At 36.8% G+C, this 22,538-nt stretch overlaps 2 protein-coding genes across 9 annotated transcripts in view; one reads left to right on the top strand and one right to left on the bottom strand.

Annotated features, from left to right (window-relative positions):
* The window catches only part of rpl34 (ribosomal protein L34), a 220,970-nt gene that overhangs the window by 1,566 nt on the left and 196,866 nt on the right, over positions 1 to 22,538 (bottom strand). For 6 of the 8 annotated variants that reach the window (XM_049482938.1, XM_049482940.1, XM_049482941.1 and 3 more), the window contains exons 2-4: positions 3,071 to 3,144; positions 2,037 to 2,136; positions 577 to 680 (exon numbers count right to left, since the gene is read on the bottom strand). In XM_049482938.1, coding sequence (XP_049338895.1) covers positions 577 to 680; positions 2,037 to 2,136; positions 3,071 to 3,135 — 269 coding nt within the window. In that variant the 5' untranslated portion in view covers positions 3,136 to 3,144. Of the gene's footprint in view, positions 1 to 576; positions 681 to 2,036; positions 2,137 to 3,070; positions 3,145 to 3,597; positions 3,664 to 10,871; positions 10,883 to 22,538 lie in introns of those variants that run through there. The other 2 variants (XM_049482939.1, XM_007255051.4) reach the window with 2 other exon arrangements.
* Positions 4,572 to 22,538, top strand: part of trmt44 (tRNA methyltransferase 44 homolog) — a 28,854-nt gene continuing 10,887 nt past the window's right edge. The window contains exons 1-9 of the mRNA XM_007255050.4: positions 4,572 to 5,027; positions 5,116 to 5,230; positions 6,335 to 6,554; positions 6,754 to 6,822; positions 8,460 to 8,567; positions 9,879 to 9,950; positions 14,774 to 14,880; positions 15,811 to 15,994; positions 17,874 to 18,243. Of these exons, the coding sequence (XP_007255112.3) occupies positions 4,682 to 5,027; positions 5,116 to 5,230; positions 6,335 to 6,554; positions 6,754 to 6,822; positions 8,460 to 8,567; positions 9,879 to 9,950; positions 14,774 to 14,880; positions 15,811 to 15,994; positions 17,874 to 18,243 (1,591 nt within the window). The 5' untranslated portion in view covers positions 4,572 to 4,681. The remainder of the gene's footprint in view (positions 5,028 to 5,115; positions 5,231 to 6,334; positions 6,555 to 6,753; positions 6,823 to 8,459; positions 8,568 to 9,878; positions 9,951 to 14,773; positions 14,881 to 15,810; positions 15,995 to 17,873; positions 18,244 to 22,538) is intronic.

Genomic DNA, 22,538 nt, shown 5'->3' with positions numbered 1-22,538 from the left:
TGTACCACAGTAACTCTGGGGCTTGCTTATGTCTTTCCTCTTCTCTGAATCCATGCATATATAAACAAACAAAAGCCCATTGCACCAAACATGTTAAAACAAACTACAAACCAAATATTTTATGCCTATTGGTCAGTCCTGTGCAAATTAAAATTTAGCAGAGCAACAGCAGAGATGGCATTTGTTCATAGCTGTAGTAATTGAGACAATATACGAGATTTAAACTGCACTTGCACAGCCATTTAATGCCAAACCGTGTACAGCTGACTGTTGGGTCGCATCATATTCTCATCAAAAACAAACCGCAACACAGTTTATTGTAAATTGGAATGACAAATGTCTCTTCATGATTGGCACCAGAGTTCAATTAACACCTTGTATGTATACAAAGTGCTTGCATTATCCTTAAACATGCATGAAAAACACCTATTTCCTGATGAAAAAACATCAACCTAAAGTCTTCAGGTATTCATTTTCAATTCCGTTTTTTTTAGAAGTACCCCAGACAAGTTCAAAAACACAAAAATGCACCAGGAGCAAGTCAGTCATTTCAAAGATGCATTTTTAAATCCTTACCTGTCACGCACACATTTGGCGCACATGGAACCACCATAGGCTCTGCTCACATGCTTCTTGGTCTTTGAGAGCCTCATCAGGACCTGTGGCCTCACAGCGCACATCTAAAATTGAAACAAACATTAGCAAACTGCACAAAGAACAAATACACACAGAAAAGTGCTAGTACATCTAGTCTACAACCACACTTCATTAAATATTTAACAAGAAAAAGCAAAGCAATTTAAATATTTTAAACAGACCAAAGGTCTTCAAATCTAAAAAAAAGACAGTGTTTTAAAATCAGCTTCAAGAAACAAAAGCACTGCTTGACTTGAAACTGGGCACATCTATTACTGTGCCGCTGCAACCAAAAAACACCATTAAATGGTCCATAAAGCTAAGTACCTCAACAGATGTGTTACGATCTAATTCTAAAAAAAAAAAAGTGCTTTTTGTACCCCAGTGAACAGTCATTTTGACACTGCCAAAACATAATTTACCAGTTATTTCTCACTTCAAGTTCAAAACACAGTACAGTAAAGACACTCAATCCGCAGGTGTCAAACAAAAAAGGTACAATCCATCAATAGCCTTGAACAAAAAATCAAAAGCTACTACAATTGCAAAACATGAACAAAGTCCAGTCATAATATCATTACCACCTTGTTTCTATGCTCTTTCCACTTTTTCCAGCACCACTGACTATCCAGGACTACTTTGTTGTTTTACAAATACAGACTGTAGCCCTTCTGTTTGTGAATTTTTATCCTCCTTTCACCCTGTTTTACAACAGACATAAGTCCAAATTTCCACCATAGGCAAAATGTTATTTGAGAGGTTGTCACTGCAGTGACACTGACATGGTGGTGGCATGTTAGTAATGTGTGTTGCATTGGCATGAGTGGACCAGATAGAGCAGTGCTGCTGGAGTTTTTAAACACCTGTCTCACTGATTAACTAAATAATCCACAAACCACAAATACAACAGTCCTGTAACCACTAATCGACACGAAGATGACCAACACAAACTGAGCAGCAACAGATGCAGATGCAACAGCATCAGCTACTTAGGAGTGAAGGAGTTGACCATCCCTCCAAGACCCAAAATATCTATCCTAGTCTAAATGTAACCCCCATCTTTTGATGTTTGTTGTCATGCTGTGAAATGTTCTATCAGTTTTAGACATTCTTGAACAAATTTTAAAAACGAAATACAGAAATGCCTTGGTGCTCACAGTATTGTTCCCTAATCTTCCATCCTAACATTTGATTTGGATCGCCAGCTAATTAAATCACACTTGATTAAGAACACATGTATTTTGCTTTTAAAAAAAACTGATCTGTTTAATGCATAACAATCTGATGAGAGAACAGTTCTGTAACATTGAAAATTAGCTTTACAGCGACACAGAACATCAAAAAAGTCAGTTTTTTTGCAAAGGTAGCAAAGACAACAAAAAGTGAGATTTTGTACTTACTCCGCGCAGTCTTCCAGGACAGATTCCACATGCTGACTTGGGAACCTTGCCATTTTTCTTAGTGTAGAGGTACACTACACGGTTACCTGGAGTTCGGGACCTTAAAGTGTAGGAAAGGAAAATCAGTATTGTTAAATATCTTGTCAATAGCAATAATAAAGAAAACAAATGAAAAGAACGGAAAAATGTATGAGATGCACAATACAGTTTTAGTATCTACATTGTAACGTGCATGCACACTAATCATGTCAGGATGAGTTTTTCTTCTTTTCACACACACACATATATACACATACATATACACACACATATACACACACACACACACACTATAGATTATCTTAATTCATTTTTTACCATATTGTACACTAAAAGAATCAGAACCTGCTGCTTCACTGACTTCTAAAGGCATGCTAAAATACATACTTTTTAAATATTGATACATTAGAGGACAAAATCTTAAGTTTTTTCAGATATCCCGCAGCTCTAGCCTATTCATATTTGCAATATACAGCACCAATCAAAAGTTTGGACACCTCTCCTAAATTTAATGTTTTCTTTGTTTCAAAATTGTTTACATTATAAGTTTTATATTAGATATTTACTGAAACATGAAGAATTCCATAATGTTTTATACTTTAGATACTTCTAAGTACCAAATTTAGCTTTGAGGACAGATCTGCACAATTTTGGCATTTCCTCAGGGTGTTCATGAGGGAGAGTCACCTGGAACAGTTTGCTCAGCATCTTAAAGGAGTTCCAGGAGGTGCTGAACAATAGTTGCTACTTTTCTTTACTCTGTGCTCCAGCTTGTCCCAAATATCAATCTCAGCTTTAGGGTTTAGATCAGAGGATTGTGGAGGCCAAAACACTTTAATGTTTACTATGTATTTCTATATGTATCCCTTGATTGTTTACATCTTATTAATATTAATGTACAATGTAGAAAAATTACAAAGACACTGAATGAGAAGGTGTCCAAACTTCTGACTGGTACCGACACTGCAGACACAGATAATGTTAACAATACTCACAGTCTTTTCCTGTTGGACGCGGTGTTGTAGGATAACCTACGGCGGTATGTCAGGCGCTGCATCATCTTGACCTGCGGATCCACATGAACACAGTTACCACAGACACACTGTTACTCCAGTGGTTGAAGCCCCGGCTGTGGGAGGCTTGAACCTTTCAATCCCCTAACGATACCTTTAGAGACGTCATATTAACCTAAGACATTGTACTGTACCACCTTAAACCCTACAGAGGTATCTTTATTTGCGGCTCCGCTTCAGCTAAACGACAGTATTCACACTCTCTCAGGAGGAGGCCTTCAGTCTACACCGGCTCCGGCTCACCAGCTCACACTCAACATTCAACGCCTCAGTTACAAACAGATACACAAGCTCTCCGGCGGAGTAGCGAGCCAATATTACCCGGATTCGGTTCAATATACTGTGAACAACTCATTCATGTATAAAATGTTTGTGTTAAACTCGCTAAACCCGAGGATTACATTCGATAACATTTCGTTTATCTCGAGACAGAGCAGAAACCGCCATACCTGATTTCACCGAGACGGAAGAGGAAGGACCAGGACTCGGGTGAAAGTTGAAAAGTCCGCTCAGCGGAAGTAGCTCATTTTTTATACATAATAAACGTTTCTCTAACATTTCAAGAAACGTTAACCAGAATCGTGTTACACATGCTGTAATGAGCGTTATAATGTAAAAATCAGCGTTAAGTTTTTATACACGCCATTAGTGTACACAACGATGTTTCGCCTTGTAAAAAGGTATATTTATTATAATTATTGTATTATAATTAATTTTAGCAGACATCCGAAGTGGCAAAAATTAATTTCAGGGAGGTACCCCCGGACCTGGACTTGGACAAAATTCACAAAAATATATTTTTAGTAGTTTTGATACAAAAAAATTATATTTAAAGCATACTAAATCTATGTAATTTATATAATTAATTATAAATGCACAAAACTGTTTTTGTAGTAATTTATATATATTACAAATATTTTTAATTTACTGAAGCTATATAATTTAGTATACTAAAACCTTACTGTAAATGCACAAAAACTATATTTTTGATTTTCTATATAAAAATATTTTTAGTATTCTAAAACTATATAGTTCAGTATACTAAAACTTTACTGTAAGAACAAACATTTTGACAAATACTTTATATTTTTTTTATAAATATAATTATTATGTGACGTATGGTAAGAACAATTCATTAAGCTTTCTTATCAAGAGTATTTTAGTGTTTAGTCAGCTCAAAAAAATATGTTTAGATTGTATTAGAATGGTGGCGAAAATGCGCTCAGCCTAAATTACGTTTAAATCATAAAAATACACATATTATATAAAATATCTGTATTTATAGTAACTTTTTGGGCTTTCTTTTTTGCGTTTGCGTTGCGTTTTACATTTTATTTTATTTTTTTTGTAAATATGTCGATCATTGGCTACAACACTAATGGGCAGGAGACTTTTATTTTGAAACGCTCCAGTTGTTGCCTCTACTGTAGCTCGAGTTGTGTACATAATAAAAGTCCTGGAGCAGCATAAGTTCAGTGCTGGATGTTATGAGGAGTTTCTTTAAGGTTGTGTTGAGTTTTATTAATAAGTCTAATGTCTAAACTGTTTGAGATAAGGCCTGAGGTGAGATGCAGCGCGACGGGGTTCTGGTCAGCCTGTGAGGTGTGGATACAGAAGCCCCATGTGGTGAATAAGCGGCTGTGTGGAGTGAAGGAGGGGCGGTATGAGGAGGCTGTGAACACAGAGGGGCTTCAGCGCTCTCTGGCACTACTGTTAACCCGGACTCCTGCCCAGGACCTGACCCAGCTTCTCCAGTTTATTCACCGCAGCGCTGCTGAGAGTGAACAGCAGAGCTGGAGTGTGGGGGTCAGAACCATTATACCTAAAGTAGCTTCAAACAGCAGCGGAGCAAACCTGTGCAGAGAGATTATAGTCAAAGGTAACGTCTCAGTTACTCAATCTGCACTGATATATTTCTCTATACTCTCACCTTACCTTGCACTGATTAATTCTCCTTCTTTATCCAGATTTCATTAGGCAAGCAGTGACGTTTCTCCCTATAGAAGAAAACAGTGAAGGACCGGTTATTCTCAAGAAAAGTAATATTTATCAGATCCAGTTTGAGGAGGAGTCAGGTGACTGGTGAGCTCATACATTTATTTTTATTTATTTTGCACAAACATGTCATTTCAAATATTATGAATAAAAAAATTTATATTTATATGGATGTGCGAAGGAGAGGTAAGATTCCCAAGAAGGCTCATGTAAAAAAAAAATAAAACTCACCAGTTAAAACATACAGGCCATTCCATCGAATGGGTGCAATTTGCTTGTTGTAACTCTTCCAAATTAAACTTTGGATTTTTTAAAATCTTTTTTTCAACTGTGAAACTAATAACAAATGTATTCAGCTATTTTAAACACGTACTGGTAAATCTCAGGCAGCTTTACTATTTAGGTAAGCCGTAAATGGTTACAAAACACGTGACATTTAAAAAGCATGTTTAAAAGCAAGTTCACTAATTCCTTTAGTTTTTCTGTCAAAAAAGTTTACATTTTAAGAAATGGTCATAGTCATAGTTACAGTAAGATTAAATATACAGAAAAACAAATAATGAAAATTAATTTTGGTCTTCCCATGGTCTTCAGAAGAACCAGCTGATGTAAGTACCTGCTGTAATTGTAACAGTACAACATTTCAGCTTTTAGTGATTCCTGTTTGATTAGGAGGGGTTATACAGCACTAAATGGATATTGTTTCAAATCAAAATGTTTGTATCAAAGTTAGATTAGTCCAAGATTGAAACCATGATGTCCAAACTGTGCTGCAAACTGAACAGTTGATTTTGTGTACATACCTATTTTGTATAGGTAATTTGCTTTACTCTTAAAACTCAGATTAATGAATTACTGTACATGGTAACTAATATAACACTGATGAGTAGACATTTGAAAGTATAATTCCTAGAAATTCTAAATCTAATGTATATATATTTCCATTTCATTACTCTAAATAGACATTATTTATTAATGAAGTAAATAAATGGTAAATAAATGGTAGCTGAAAAATGAACAAACCAACAGTATTGTCTTGTGGCCAAAGCAAACATCAACCATGTCTCAGAGAATTGACTACTTATGGGTGAAGTGGAATTTCTTTTTGGTCTAAAAATTACGTCTGTGCAATTATAAAGACTGCTGTTAGACTGTTGTGTGAGTCTCTTTTTTTTTTCTTGTGTTGTGTAGTGTGCTGTCTCTCCATGCCCTGAACCCTGATCAGTGGTACAGTGATGGTGTGACCTACCCCAAACTGTCCTGGCTGGAAGCAGAGCTTCTTCCTAAACTAGCACGCTGGGCCACAGATAACAAAAGCAGTGAGTTCAAGAGCACTCTGTCCCTCATTCCTGTGGAGAAGTACAGCATTCTCTACCAGGAGCTGAAGACCAAATACAAAGACATTGTAAAGGTAAGGAAATGTTTTAGATGTTAATATTAAGATTGTAGCTTTGTGCAGAATGTGACATTGTGATTGGGAATAATTTATGGATAGTTAGGATACTGATTTCAGATTTCAGTTCCTAACAAAGACCAAAACATTTTCACAGCCTGAATGATGTTTTTTTCCTTATTTAAAGGATAATACAGTTAGTGAAATCTTGTTGTAGGTCTGGCCTGAAGTTACTGATCCTGAGAAATTTGTCTTTGAAGATGTGGCCATTGCAACGTATCTCCTGGTGGGTTTGACTTTTTTCTTTTATATCTAATCTCTATTTATATTTGTGTTCAGAGAAGAATAGATAAGCAGGCTGTATCTGCATTGTGTGCACTTAAAAAATGAGCTGAATTTACATATTAGAAGGGGTGTCTGGGTACTTGATACAGTGTGGCCAACAGTCTTTATTACATTTACCTTGACTTGCATTGTATTTCAAACAATTTTAACCAAATGTTTAACATGTTTTGTCTTTATTAATATACATCCCTTCCTACATTTCAGGTGTGCAACACATTTCAAAAGTTGGGACAGGGTACATGGGACATTTGAGACTAGTAATTAGTTAAAACAAATAAATAATATTGTGATTTCCACAAGTGACATCAACAAAATATGTGTTTAAAAAAGGGGTATACATATTTTTTTCTCTCCAGTGCGTAATGTTCGAGGAACCAGTAGGAATTTGTGTGTAAAGGACATAAGTGCAGTGATCTCAGGTCCCTCAGACAGACGGTTCTGCATTAAGAACCTTCATTCAACATATATGTAGCTTATAGAACTACAGTGTGTTTGCAAGAAATTACATTGGCAAATATTTGTCGAGCACTAACAAGTCACATTAAAGAATGCCTACAGGAGCCCTATGTTAAACTTGTCCAGAAGTGGTGTCGACTTCTCTGGAGGCATCTGGAGGTAATTAAATAGTGAAAAAGTGGTCAAATGAATCAGTATTCCATATCTTTTTGGAAGAAATGGACACTGTTCTTTAGAAAAAAGAAGAAAAGAATCATCCAGACTATTATCAGCAAACAAGAGTCCAAAAAACAGGCTCTTCCACATGCTGCACACAATTACAAAGGCATGGCTGTGGAAGAGGGTAGAGGTACTGTACTGCCTGCAGTCCTGACCTGCGTCCAATAGAACATGTGTGGAGGATTTTGAAATGACAAAATGCAACAACAGTGACTTGCGCAACTTAAGGCGTGTATCAGGCCTGATATGTAGGAATGGATATTAACAACCAAACAGATAAAATGAAGTTGGCCAGACAAAATATTCAATATTTTGGGTTCACACTGTTTGCAGTGGGATACAAGTCAAAGTAAATGTGAGAAACACTGTTTTCCATACCCTCCTCTCCTCTTCACCCTTTCTGATTTGAGGATGTAGATAATAAGAACTACATGCCAAAATATCCAGACACTTCTTCAATTCAGCTGTTTTAGCACTGCACTTTTTAATCACGCTCTCCCAGATTTCCAGGTTTAAGGTTGTATTTTTAAATGTTTTTTAAAGCAATACTCCAGAATGTTTCAATCTTGTTTCTATCCGATGGCAGCAGGGTTCTGGATTTTGGATGAAAAAGAGATTGATAAATCTGATCCAGCCCTGTAACCAGTCCAGGCTGAAACAGTCACACTCACACTGTGTGATGTCATTCTGTTAGCTGTGTGTTATTTGCACTTTTTAAAATAGAACCTGATGGACAGATGTATCAGCAGATTTGACAGAACAGTTTTTCCTGTCCATGTTAATCAGCCATATTCTGCAGGTGGATACAGATAAATATTAGGATAAAAATGCTGTTTCTCTTTTAAAACTTTATGATCAATTGAACTGATACCAAATAAATAAATTTGTGATGTCACTGCATAGGTTTTGTGGGAGGAAGAGCGTGCTAAAAAAGGATTAACATCCAAACAATCTTTTGTGGATCTGGGATGTGGGAATGGTCTGCTAGTTCACATATTAAACAATGAAGGGGTAAGTGCATTTCACCAACTGTTAATTCTAGTAATATCCATCTAGTATTAAATTCACATTGTACTTGATATACATTGTACTTGACTACCAGAAGTTCAGTCTTTGAGAGATTTAATTGAAGGTGATGACATATCCTCATGGATGAGGGAGCATCACCTTCAATTAAATCTCTCAAAGACTGAACTTCTGGTTATACCAGCAAAACCATCTTTTCAACACAAATTCTCTATAAGTATCGACTCTCTCTCTCACCGACAAAGGTTGCTAGGAACCTGGGTGTTATGGTTGATGACCAACTCTCCCTCACGCACCATGTGGCCTCAGTTGCTCGGTCCTGCCGCTTTGCGCTCTATAACATCCGAAAAATTAGACCGTTCCTGACGCAACAGGCCACCCAACTCCTGGTGCAAGCGGTCGTCATCTCACGCCTCGACTACTGCAATGCCCTGCTAACTGGCCTCCCGGCCTGTGTAGTAAAACCACTCCAGATGATTCAGAATGCAGCAGCACGTCTGGTCTTCAACCAGCCAAAACGGGCACATGTCACCCCGCTGCTCATTGAGCTCCATTGGCTACCAGTTGATGCTCGCATCAAATTCAAAACTCTTACAATCGCCTACAAGGTGATGACAGAACAGCTCCTTCCTACCTGCACTCGCTCCTGAAGGCTTACGCTACCTCCCGGCCGCTGCGCTCCTCCAGTGAACGTCGCCTCGCTTTGCCAAACATTCACACAAAGCAATCCAGACTGTTCTCATACAGAGTTCCCCAATGGTGGAACAAACTACCTTCCACTACCAGATCAGGAGAATCTCTCGCTATCTTTAAGAAACTCCTGAAGACAGAGCTCTTCAAAGAGCACTTACTCTCTTAACACCTCTAACACACTAACTACTTCTAACCTCATTTCCTTCTTCCTCTCCTTCACTCCTCTATCCTATTATTCCCCTTTGTCCTCCTTTTATCCCTATCCAAAGATGTTTTTCCTTTAAACTTATTTTACATTGTACTTGACTATTGTAAGTCGCTTTGGACAAAAGCGTCTGCCAAATGTAATGTAATGTAAAATTCAATGATATACTGCAGCCCAGGTGAAGAAAATAATAAAGCAGAATCGTCTGACCCACCAACGCTTTTAATTAGACGACAGATTAAATATTCCACCCTGTAACTTTCACAGTCATATACAGTCATGCTCACTCAGATGGTTAAAAGGTATTATGAAATGTAACCATGAAGTTCACCATGTCTTGGGCTGATTAAAATAAATAATTGTGTTGTCTCTGGTAATAATTGTCTCTTGTTTTACAGCACCCTGGAAAGGGTATAGATGTACGCAAGCGGAAAATCTGGGATATGTACGGCCCAGATACACACCTAGAGGTAAGAAAATGTAACAAGCATACATGCTTCTTTTTATGTCTTTTATATAGGTGATATTACATGTACACATAGTTGTGTTTGAACCCACAATTAATTTAGTGCTTTGAGAACCAGACAGCTATTTTTTGTAGTTATTCTCTGGCTGTAAACAAACCTAATATATGCAGATTTCGTAATAGGCAGATCAATTAAGCTCAACATCAAGCTTGATTTATTGGAACACTGCTATTGTACTATTTATTTTGTTTATAATCATGCTCTTTGTTGTGTGATCCAGGTTTTTGCATGGACACAGCATAGGACACAGAATAGTTCAACGTAGATTTAGCATTGAATACTACACATTAGAGGATGACTACTTGTCCTTTAGGATTCAGTCAAGACCACCAACCTGTTTATTATTCTTACTGGGTTATGCTTGACAAAATAGACATGGGGTTATTATAAAATTCAAAAAAGGTGATCGCCATATCATCATCCTAGAAAGCATAATTGGCCTTAGTCCTGTTACAATAGCTATTTTTATTAGATGATCTTGTCCCAGAAATAATTGATATTCTATTGTCTAGTGGTATGTATTGGCAATTCAGTATATTGTAATAAATGCAATATATTCCTATTGTTTAAATACAATTTTATGAAAGCTATCATATTAATCAAATAAGAGTACCAGAAAAGTTTAGGTTTTATCCAGTCAGAACAGTGGTATCTAACAAAAAGCTGTCTAGTGGACGGGGTAAAAACACAACACAAAATTAAGCATTGTCTGACACCAATTTTAACGTGTAAACTAATAATTTAAAAATGACACTATGTTTTATAGATAGACACAGCATTAAAAATCTAAATATTGCTTACAGTACAATATTGAGACAATTTTATGCTTCTGATAACATTATACCACAGTACCATAACAATTCAATTTCACCTGTTTGAAGATCATTAGTCTTTAAATTAGTTTTTTAATATGACATCTTTTGACTTACATTATTAGGCTTAAATAACATAATAGGCAAAATTGAGGTCATAAAAAGTTCAGGTTATATGTTGAACGTTAAGTTGATAACATAATTATCAGCTCAATCACTCTGCGAGGATGGAATGGCCCTTCTTTTCTCTGACATAACAGAGTTAACAGTGATCTTCTGCAAGTGTGATCAGCTATCCTGTGCTGCTGTGTTTGAGGCAGTGCAAAAAAAAAAGTGTCCTGAGTCCTAGCTAATGGGTGGCATTTGGAAATGTCTAATTGGATAAGACAGCAATTAAAATCAATTCATTAGTAAAAAGTTTTAAGGTTTTTTTTATATACAAGGCTGTGCATGCTTTGATTGGGTATATTTTAATGACAAAGAGAAAGATAAGCTGCCAGTAGATGTGGTGTGTGACTTCACGTGTTTTACGGGAAGGCACGTGTTTGCCTTCATCCACACAGGACTGCTAACACCATCATGCTGTTGGTCCTTGAATGATAAAAACTGGCGATGACTAACCCTTGGAGAAAACTTCAAAAATATCTGCAAGGCTGAGGAAGGAAAATAGATTTCCAGCAAAGGGCCTTGCTTTTATTGTTAGACCTTTTGAACAAGGGCTTGCAGCTAAACAAATCAGCCTTGTACAGTTATTTAGTTTATTAATCATTACATTCTGTAAATTTCTATTATACCAACAATTCACTGTTAGCATGAGCCATGTGAACTGGGAATCTAGATGTCCAGCATTGGTTGACAAACATTATTGCATTTAATTGATGAGCATTAATGTCACTGTGTGCAAATAATCAGTTAAATCAGTGTAAAAAATATTTGTGAAAAAGTGAATTATGTTTTCCCCAAATACACCAAACTATTCCAGATAATTGTAGGCTATTTCAAATCATTTTCAAAACAGTTAACTAAAGGAGTTTAACCTACAAGCTCCCAAAGTGACGTGTGTCACAAACCCTTTAAAACTTGTGTTCCTTACAGCAATCTGTCCTTTACTTGAACTCATAAAGTTCCTGAGTGATATATACTGAACATCCTCAGAGCATCACTTCAGGACAGTGTGAGAATCTGTATTTGTTCATCTCACCTTATTTACAGAAAGTGCTTGGTTACTTCTGAAGATAAAATTAGCTCCTTTTAAAAGTTTATTGTTTGCTTTTACATGTATGTTCCAATCGATAAAAAAATTAAACTTTTTATACATTTTTTTTTCTTTACCTTGTAACTGTTTCTGACCGTATTTAAAAGAAGAAAATAAATACAGGTTATTAAATTGTTGTCATTTATGTTACATAAGGATTTTAATGTAAAAATATTTACAGTCATGTGCCCATAATAGGAAAAATACATGAATGAGCTGCTCACTGAATTTATCTAATTAAGATTTCCTAATATCCTGATGAGTAGAAAATCCAACTTGTATGTGTGTTCCAGTAAATAAACGAAGCAGCATTAACGTTTTACCTGCTTTTAGCACACCTGATTTAACTTCTCAGCTAATTTACCAGTTTTTCATGAGTTAAACCCCATTTTACCCATTGTTTTTGCTGTTTAAGCTCTTCAGGTCCAGTCGATAATCAGAAATGGTGCAAAATTTTGCAGTCAACTGCCAGGGTCATTATGGGAAAACAAAACAAACTAAACACTAAAAAGAGTAATTTAGTATTGTAAAAAAAATGTATATAGTATATTGTAAATAAAAAAAACTGTTTAAAAAAAAGAGTGAGTAATTTTTAGTGAACAAATCATTGATTAACAGCTTACAGCTGATAAATAGCTATGGAAATCAACTGAGCTTTATAAGTGTTTTTTTTTTTTTTTTTTAAATGTCTATTTACAAAGCCTTTGGGCCCTATTGTAGTAATCTATAGGCTTGCCATCTACCTCGCACTGCACAGCTTGATTTAGATACCTTTGGTCAAGATCTTCCGTATTGCGAGGTCGCAAAAAATGTTAATCCTACTACTTATATACTAATACTAATCCCTTAATTAATCATGGGTGTGTTTTGGGCGTATTGCTATTTCAATGACGCAGTTACCTGGATGGGTCCAATGCTTCCCAGCAGAGGAAGGATACAATGACTAACTGGATTTCTAATTTGACTTGAGCAAAAGCCTGATATAAAATATTGATTTCTCTATTAGTTCAGATAAGTTATACACTATATGGACAGAACTATTGGGACACCTACCTGTTATACTTATAGCACCTTTTTATTTAGTCATTGGAGTTGATAATGATGCCTAAGTTAAGATGTGTCCTAATATTTTGGTCTGCATGGCGATCTTTAGATGTTCCTTTGCAGCCTTAATCTCAGACAATTCTTTATTTTTTTTTTCTCCATGTACTTTCTTCACTATGAAACAAGTCTTAGAACATCCCCAGAGCTGTATTATTTATAGTGTTGTGCTGTGAAAGGAGGCGCAGGAGTTATTCAGTGCCACGTCTGTTGGGACCTGCAATGCTTTTAGGATGAGCAGTCATGTACTGTTGCAGTCCCTATAGTGATGAAACATCAGTAAAACACATGGTGTGTCCATCTGCGCAGATACACCCTGGGATGTTGTGGGTGGTGGCAGGACAATAAGACTTGCTGTAGTTCTGCTCTTTTGGTTCTTTGTGGTTTTGTTCATTTACTAATGATTATTAGCAGTTCTGTACACATGGTTATCCATATTGGAGAAGTTTATAACTTCTTATTCTCTGACATATTAGTTGTATTATATAGTGAGTATGTTCTCAATAGGTTAGTCCTCAGTAGATTAATAGTAAATTGCTCATGTTTAATTATCTATTTCATTGCTGCAACTATCAGTTATGCGAGTAAATCATTCCAGTGATTTAAATGACTTTAAATGATAAAGGGTTATCATTTCAGTGGTGTGGAGAACACTGGTAGAATCATGGAATTGAGGCATAAAAATGATTTCAGATATAAAGACAGTAATGTGACAAAAAAAATCTGAATGAAAGAAATGAGAAAAAAAAAATAGGAGCCATACTAATAAAGGAATCCGATTTTAATAATGACTTAACAACAACATAAAGACAAGACTTCATTAAAATAAAGGTGGGTCAACAGATCAGACATTGCTAAAAAATGCTCATATTTCGAATTCTGTTTTATTTTATGCAGCACTTCTTTTTATTCCAGATTACATTAAAAGTATTGAATTGTAAAATTTTAGAAATGCTTATGGATTTGTGCTTGCTTAGGATTTAACCTTTAGCTCAAATTATAAGACTAAAAAATATCTTTACCTTTCTTTAAAAACACATAAAAAATCTTACAATTTAATTATTTTTCTATATGTAATTCAGAAATTGTCATATTGTTCCTATCATATTTTATTCAATTTAAATCTAAAGTGTTAAGTTATAATTTATCAAGAAGATAGGGTGCTATCAGCTAGTGGTTCGTCCCACGTAGCTTGTTTTAACACGCTAAACACGCAGACTACAGTCTATTATACCCACCTCTGAACAGCAAAAGCTAGCACTGTGGTTAGCGGCTAATTCTAATAGTGCTCTAGCGCTGGAGAAAAACTTCACTAAAACTCCTGTATAATGCTGCACTTCAGTTTTGTTCTACAGAGTGGCTGTACTGCTCCTTACAGTATCTCTCAATACAGACTAATTATGAACAACCTTATAAAACTTTAATACTCTGCTATTACCAAAATTTGTTTTTGATCCTACTAACACATAAAGCTGTACTCGGAGTGTTCAAGCAGATCAGCTTGTTCCTTTTCCATTTTCAGACAGAGGCGAGCGACTCTCAATGTCATTACACCTTTGGCCGCTGATAATGAAATGCACTGCTCTTGTCTATTTCAGGAAAAGGCAATCACGCCCAGCGCAAGTTTCCTCTTCCCTGAGACGGACTGGCTGATTGGAAATCACTCGGATGAGCTCACACCATGGATCCCTGTTATAGCAGCCAGGCAAGTCATCAGCACTAGCAATTTAGTACTAGCACTGGAGGACCACCTGATCTCCACTAAGTGGCTGTGAAGGGGTCGAAAAACTTGGTGTTGCTCTTTGCTGGTGCTCCATTATTACAGTGATCTATTGACTGGGAATGTCCGGCTTGGTGTGCGAGCTGAGCCTGATCTGCTGAGCCTGATGTGCTCAGCCGGAGTAAGGTTAAAGAATTTCATCGCTGCAAAAGTCTCATAAATATGCCTGAACCCTGAGGAAACGTCTCGAAAATGACCTCAGTGTAGCTGTTAAAGTCATTATCAATTAATCCACTGTGGCCTGCAGGAAAAAAAGCTGAGGAATGTTTGAAAGATTGTGCATGAATTCATGAAGCTAAATGTAGAATGAGGAGTGTTTTGTAAAACCTTCAAGCTGTGATGTATAATTCCAGGGTGGTTAGCTTTATGGAGATATTTTATACTTTCTTATATTATTACTGTGCAAGTTATGGTATATTATTGCTGTTTATTCACTCTGTCAAATATGGAGTAGACACTAGGTGGGGGTATTTAGCTTGCCGCCTGAATCACACCTTGGCTCATGCCACTGTTTAAAACTTGGCAGCAGGGTGAACCAGACCTTCTCTAAACTGTTTGAATATGTCTTTCTCCACTGGCTCCAAATGTTTTATTGTCTTTATATAAATATCACAGTATATAAATGGTAGATGGTCATACTTGCCATTTTCAAAAAGAAAAAAAAAACTCAATTGCATGGAGATATTGCCCCTTAATAAACTGCAAGTGAGATTTTAAAAGAATGAGACCATGCCTCACTATTTCCAACTAACCAAAAAAGCAAAAGACACAAAAGTGGAAAATATTTTTTTTCTGTATTTGGTTAGACAGCTAATTGGAGTCCTTAATGTTGTTCCAAACTGCCTGATCACACAGGTCGTCCTACTCCTGCCGCTATTTTGTGCTCCCCTGCTGCTTCTTTGACTTTTTTGGGAAATACCAGCGCCGGCAGTGTAAGAAGTCTCAGTACAGGGAGTACATAGACTTCATCTCTGATGTCAGTGGAGTGTGTGGCTTCCAAACAGACGAAGACTGCCTGAGGATCCCCTCCACCAAACGGGTAAGATACACTACGTTCTGTCATTACCTCAGTCAGAAGATGCGCTTTCAAGTTTGCTTTTAATGATCTCATCTTCTACTAAAGTTAGGTGTGAATCATATCAGCGAGCGGAAAGAACAAGATTTCAAGCATTTAATTGCCTAATTATGTATCATTAGAGGGGATCTTTCACACTTTAGAGGAGGTTGCGTAGCCATTTGAAACCATTGCTTGAGTAGTTTAGCACATAAAAAGCTACCTTTAGGGAAATAATAAGGTATGATTTGGGAATTCATACGCAAACAAAATGTTCTTTCTTCTTTTAATCTTTTGAATTTTTTTTTTTTTTGGTGCCTGCCAAATATCACAAATGGTTAGCACATTTTTGTCACACAATGTGTGGCATTGTCAAAATCAACAGTTCCGATGATACACCCTCTCTTTTTGTTTCTGATGTACAGTGATATTAACAATGGAAAGAATAAAGAAAGATAAAACACAATATGAATTAATATGCCTTACATGAAGTCTGGTTATTAAAAGATATATAATTTCAAACAAAAATAAAATCAACATCCATCTATGTTTGTATGGGAAGATTAAATTATCAGAAACAGAATCATACACTCTACTTTTTCAGGTGAATTCTGTCCTTTCCCTTTTTTCTGTTTCTTTGGCCTCTTATTTTTTAAAGGACCTATGGGATAACACTTCATTGGAGCAAATATAAGCGACAATTTTGTTAAAAAGATGCACAGTTGGAAGGTTTCTTCTGCACCAATGCTCAGAATTAGCTTTACTACAAGCAACCAGAAATATATTCAGTAGGTCCCCATCACTCTTATATTAATATTCAGTAGTTACACAAAGATACAGAGTATAAAATGACACCTTCATGTTAAGCTTAACTTAACCTGGAGTTACATACATTATATGTAGCCTGATTTTTAACCACAATTTACAGTTGTAGTTGTTAAGTTTAGTTATGCTTGTTGGCTTTAGTTTAGACTCTGGTGCAGTCGAAGCTGACAGTTGGAGTGAAAGTGAAAGTGTAGGGTATGATGGACAGAGACTCATTTTTATATATATATTTAAAAAAATGTGTTCGACTTCAGTCGCAGGAAATCAATCATTAAGGTTTTTCGACACAATTTTGGAAAGAATCTGGTAGTGTAAACTTGTATTGACACAGATAAAAAAAAAAAAAATTGTCAATATGTAGTGGAATATGTCCAGTCTGTTTATAATCTGCTTCGTCTTTAAAGGTTGTGTTGTATATCCTAGGCTTAAGCAATATATCACTCTATATTGTTACAAAAGTTTGGAGTGTTGAACCAAGCTAGTTCAGTTTTCCCACACTGCCTCCAGCAGAGAACATAAAATACTCCAAGTTAAAATAGCTCCATTGCTGCTCTGTTTGTAGCTGCGCTGTAAGCGTAAGAGTAATACATGGAGAGCTTTGGTTACAGTGCATTACCGGCTGATAATGGCACTCGCAGAATGCCTCTCAATCACATTTTAGGGTCAGAACCTACTGAGGTATAATCGTGACTCACAGTTGGCAACTGACAGTTATTTTAGTCATTAAAGCTCTGTTTAAATTAAACTATTCTAATAAAATATAAATTCTAAAATCTAAACACTTAGGGGTATTTTTTTGAGGTTTTCAATTGAATGTATGTATCTATCTATATTTATATACATCAGGTAGTAATGGTGAATTATCTGAAAATTATATGACAATATGGGAAAGTTCCTATCATCAAGCCCAGGTTTACTCTAAAAGTAAATGTAGTCAAACTCCCCTGGTAGCTCTGTAGCATGTGCATCAGTACAAAGTGAAGGAAAGCAGTGTTTCTCTGAAGTCCATCTCAGCACGTTGCATCATGTCTCTTTACAGGTATGCCTAATTGGCAGGAGTAGGAGTTATAAGGAGCCTGAAGGAGCAGAGGCAGATGTGAGAAGAGCAGACTACATCAGGGGACGGCAAGTCTCGAGCTCAAGCTCATCTGATGTCACTCAGAAAGACCACAGTAGACATAATCACCATGAAGATGGACAGGAGATCCCGGCAGCAGGAAGTGACTGGGGAAGCGGCTTCCAGCCCAGAGAGAAGATCGAGACAGTGAGAAACTGTGCAGCTCTCCCTAGAGATCTGATAGACGCTGTGGTCCTGAAGGTGGCCAGGGCTTTACTAGGGCTCACTGCAGAGGCGGGAGAGGAGGAGAACAGGTCCTCGCTGAAGGATACAAATAAGTGGAATACTGGAGGTGAGAAGAGTGTGACATTCTGTTTTCTGAGCTGTGAGTCATAGGCTGTGGCGTGATGGGTTTATGTTGATGTTTAGAGAAGCCAGGAAAGAGATATAAAATGGACATGCAGACCTGAAGAAGTACATTTATTCACGGCCAACAAAAGGGCTTATGAAATTGAAAATTTGTTTTTCTGTTATTTTTTTCAGTCTGACTAGAATACACTGACCTGCCAAAAGTCATGGAATAGCTGAATATAATACTGTAGTTGTAGTTTGAGGTGAGGCCCAATAGTGGGTGCCAGATTTTTCATGTCTGAAGCTGTGCAGGAATTTAACATTCCTCAAACAACAGTGTCCAGTACAGGAGCTTTAAAAAATGTTTTTCCTTATTTCTTTAATATTAATCCACAATGTAGATAATAAATAAAATAAAGACATAGCACAGGATTAAAGGACACACATGCAGTTATGTAATAAACAGAAAACGTATTTGGCCTCCACAATCCCCTGAAAATCTCCACTATGGGTGATGAGGGATGAGCTCGAGCACAGTGTGAAGGAAAAGCAGCAACTATTGTTCAGCACCTCCAGGAACTCATTTAAAACAATGAGGAAAAAAACGATTCCATGTGACTCTTCCTCATGAAGACACTGAGAAAAAAAACAAGAGTGTGCAAATCTGTTCTCAAATGTAATGGTGTCGACTTAAAAGAACCTAAAGTATAAAACCTATTCTGGTTTGTTTAACACTTTTTGTTCATAAAATAATTCCAAATGTGTTCCTCTATAACTTTTATGTCTTCAAAATGGATTAAATAAGAAAAGGTGTTTCCAAACTGAAATACATCATAGAAGGCATTATCTCACACAGTGGACAGCGCACTGGGTGGTATTTATTGTGACTGGTGGTGTCTGGCTAAACTTGTTCATGTGATTATACAAATGATTGTTTTCATGTCCCATGACCCTTTGGCATGTCAATATTTGCCCTCTAGTTCAACCTGCATTTGACAGTTTGTCTCCATCCATTTATTACAAGTCTTGAAAGCATTTAAAGATTTTTTTTTATTATAGATCTCTATTTTCATATTTAAAATACCAATGCAACCTAATCCAGTCATCATACTTACCACGCAAGGTCTGTGCAGTTTTTTTTGGGTGTCCATTGGGAAAAAACTATGCTCTGACCTTTAATACAGGAGGCACAGAGAGACACAAGCAGACAGGGAGCGAGTTGTCGTTTGCCAGCCAGTTAGAAAAGAGGTCATTTGCATAACAATCTCGGAAGCATAATAATAAGAGCAGCGTGCTTTTAAAAAGGCTATAAAAAAAGAAGTTTGACATTTTAATGGTTTAATGTGTTTGGAACACAGTGTCAAAAGTGAACTACAAAAATTTCAATATGGGCCCTTAACCAACACAAATAACCACAAAAAGCTCTAAAGGGATCACAAAATCCCAAAACCATTTTATGAGAATTCCTTCGAGTTGATGAACAGGGATATGATTTTTAAAAGCCTAAAATCTGCTTACCCAAGGTAGATCTCTGATGTGTTTTAAAAATATGACGCCATTGACATTTATTTCCTACACAGTGTCTGCACACACTCCCTCACACACAGCCCACACAAATGGTGGGTCTCATTCCATCAACATTAGCTGCTTTCCTAATTTCAGGCTGCAGTCGCAGTAAGATGGGTCCTCTGTAGTACTATCGTATGAAGACTGATTCTCAGTAGCCTGTTGGTCTTAGGAATACAGTAGTCTAAACAGTCTAAATCCCTATGTGAATGGAATTAGTTTCTCAGGGGGACGTCTGTGAAAAATATTTCTCACTTCTACTCAGTGAAAAAAAAAAAACAGGAGGACAAATGAGTTTTTTTTTGGCTTTCTCCGTCACATGACATCATGTTCAGTAGCTCCTCCATTTCTACTCGCCGTTGTGTTTACGTGGATCTCCATGGAAAAGCATGCCAAAAGCGTAATTACGGCGCGTAGCAGTGAACAAATTGCGTCCAAACGGGACTAAAATTACCAGAGTTGACCGCAGATTTCAGCGAAAAACAGTAGGTAATTCAGCCTGTAATCTTCTCAGAGGATGTTTGAGAAAAACACGTACATGGTCGTTCCGGAAAGGAATAAAATCACAGAGGACCTCCCATAAAAGAGAAAATTATGCCAGGACCCCCTGAGAAACTAATCCCTTCCGGAGGCTTTGTGGCACATGAAAGTCATCTGCATTGATGCGCATTGAGATGTGAAACTCATCATAATTTAATTTATAAACAATTTTTACATTTTTATACCAAATTCTGCTCCGGAGGGTTCGCTTCCCACTATTTTCACTTAATTTTCTTTTCTTTTTTTCTCTCTTTTTTATTTTATTTTTTATTTTACGTAAACAGACAATTGCAGTTATCTTAGGGTACATCAAATGATGCTCTGAACTAGGGATGCATGATATTAGAAAAATTTGACATCACATTATTTTTTTTCCCGGCGATATATATTGTGATATTAAACAATACAGGATCCGTGACAATCACCAGCCCTGCCCCCCACCCGCGCACTGTCTCATGACAGAGATCCAGGCCGACCGAGAGCTGAGTCAGCGCTTTAGAGTCAGCCACGTGCTTAAAACCTGGGGAAAACAGCTAAACAACAATGATCAGGCATTAAATGGCCTTTTAAAAGGTAAATAAGAGCGTTTTTCTGAAAAAGCATGATTCCGGCTGAAAATATCTGCGCAAAACTGTTTGGAATTGAGATGCACAGCTTTGGACAGGCTGTCTGCACTGCTTTCACGTCCACCCATGTGGAGGCCATACAGTTACCTTGTGTTTACACCCGCTCCCCTCGCACTCCCCCTCCCCATTGCCCATTGCCCCCTGGCAGCAGACAAAAAAAGAATCAAAACATTTGTGAAGCATCAAAATATTGCAACATGACATGTTTGATTTAATTACCTTAAGTAACATTGCACGTCCTGCGATGTGACTATTGCGCATGCGCACAACACGAAGACTATGCTTAAACGATATATCTTGCAACCCTACTCTGAACATCAGCTGTATTTCTGCACTGTAAAGAAGAGTCCTTCATTTTGCAACAGCCTTCTATGACGCAGCAGCAGAGTAAAGCAGCCCAGCTCGACTGCAGCCTAGGGTTTGGAACACGGCTCTTGTTTACAGTTGCTGTTCAAGTAATTTGGATTAATTCTTCAGATAATTTCATTTCACATGTCTGTTCTTTCTAAATTCTGCAAATATTTAAGACCATGAACAAGTATGTCAGCTGTGTAAGTAGCTGAGCGAGAGTGTGTCTGTGTGGATGTCTGAGTTTGTCAATGTGTGAGAGAGATCAAAATAGAGATGTCCTCTGTGGAGTTCCTGGATGTAGTTGTGTGTATGAATTATGCACTCATCATGTTTTATGCATTGAGTATATTTATGTAGAGGTATTTCAAGGAGTTATTCTAAATGGCATGCGCTCAGACAAGCTGGGACAGGTGAACTTGGGACAGGGCCGATCTGAGTAATTCCCAAAAACAAATAAAGCACGGTAGATTATATAAGGACGATTTTTTTTGGCTCGTGATGTCGATATCCGATAAAGTATTGATAGTCCTTTAAGCTGTTCTGTACTAAACATGAAATTTTAATTAATTAATGATTTAGATATTTTGTGTGGATGAAATCATACATCTTATACATTTTACATCATGACCTCTTATTAGATGATTTTTCAGTTTGAATTTACAAGTTAAGTTAACATATTGCGTAAAATGTAGAACACTCATACCAGTTTGCACCAGTGTTTCTCAACCTGGTCCTAGAGGCAGTCTTACCTGCGCATTTTAGTGGCTTTCCTGCTTTAATTCTGGACAAATTTACCACTGCAGTTCTGGGCTTGTTAATATTGTTTGGTAGCCTGTTAGTTTTAGCATATCTTATGGAGTTTCACAGGGTTCTACTGTAGGGCCTGTGGAACTGATGTTCCTAACTGTGGTACTGTAGTTGTATTTTTATAGTTATATGAGTGACTGAAGTGTGGGTTTACAGATAGAATAGTCTACTAATTAACCACTAAACTCAAAGAATGTGATGCTATAAAATTTACAGGTAACATTTTATAGATTTCAATCCTTAAAATTTTATTGCAATCAGCAAAGTTTGAGTTCATCTGGTGTAGCAACAGTGGTCCACATTTTACAGTTTGAGATCTACTAGTTCAGATGATACAGTATTTTGCATTGTTTTGCTCTTTTGGACAAATGGCATCATTTTGCTGTTTGTGTTTTATTAAAAAGTA

Source organism: Astyanax mexicanus, chromosome 8 (genome assembly GCF_023375975.1).
Source record: "Astyanax mexicanus isolate ESR-SI-001 chromosome 8, AstMex3_surface, whole genome shotgun sequence".
NCBI classification, from domain to species: Eukaryota; Metazoa; Chordata; class Actinopteri; order Characiformes; family Acestrorhamphidae; genus Astyanax; species Astyanax mexicanus.
This window is presented reverse-complemented; position numbering and strand designations above follow the sequence as displayed.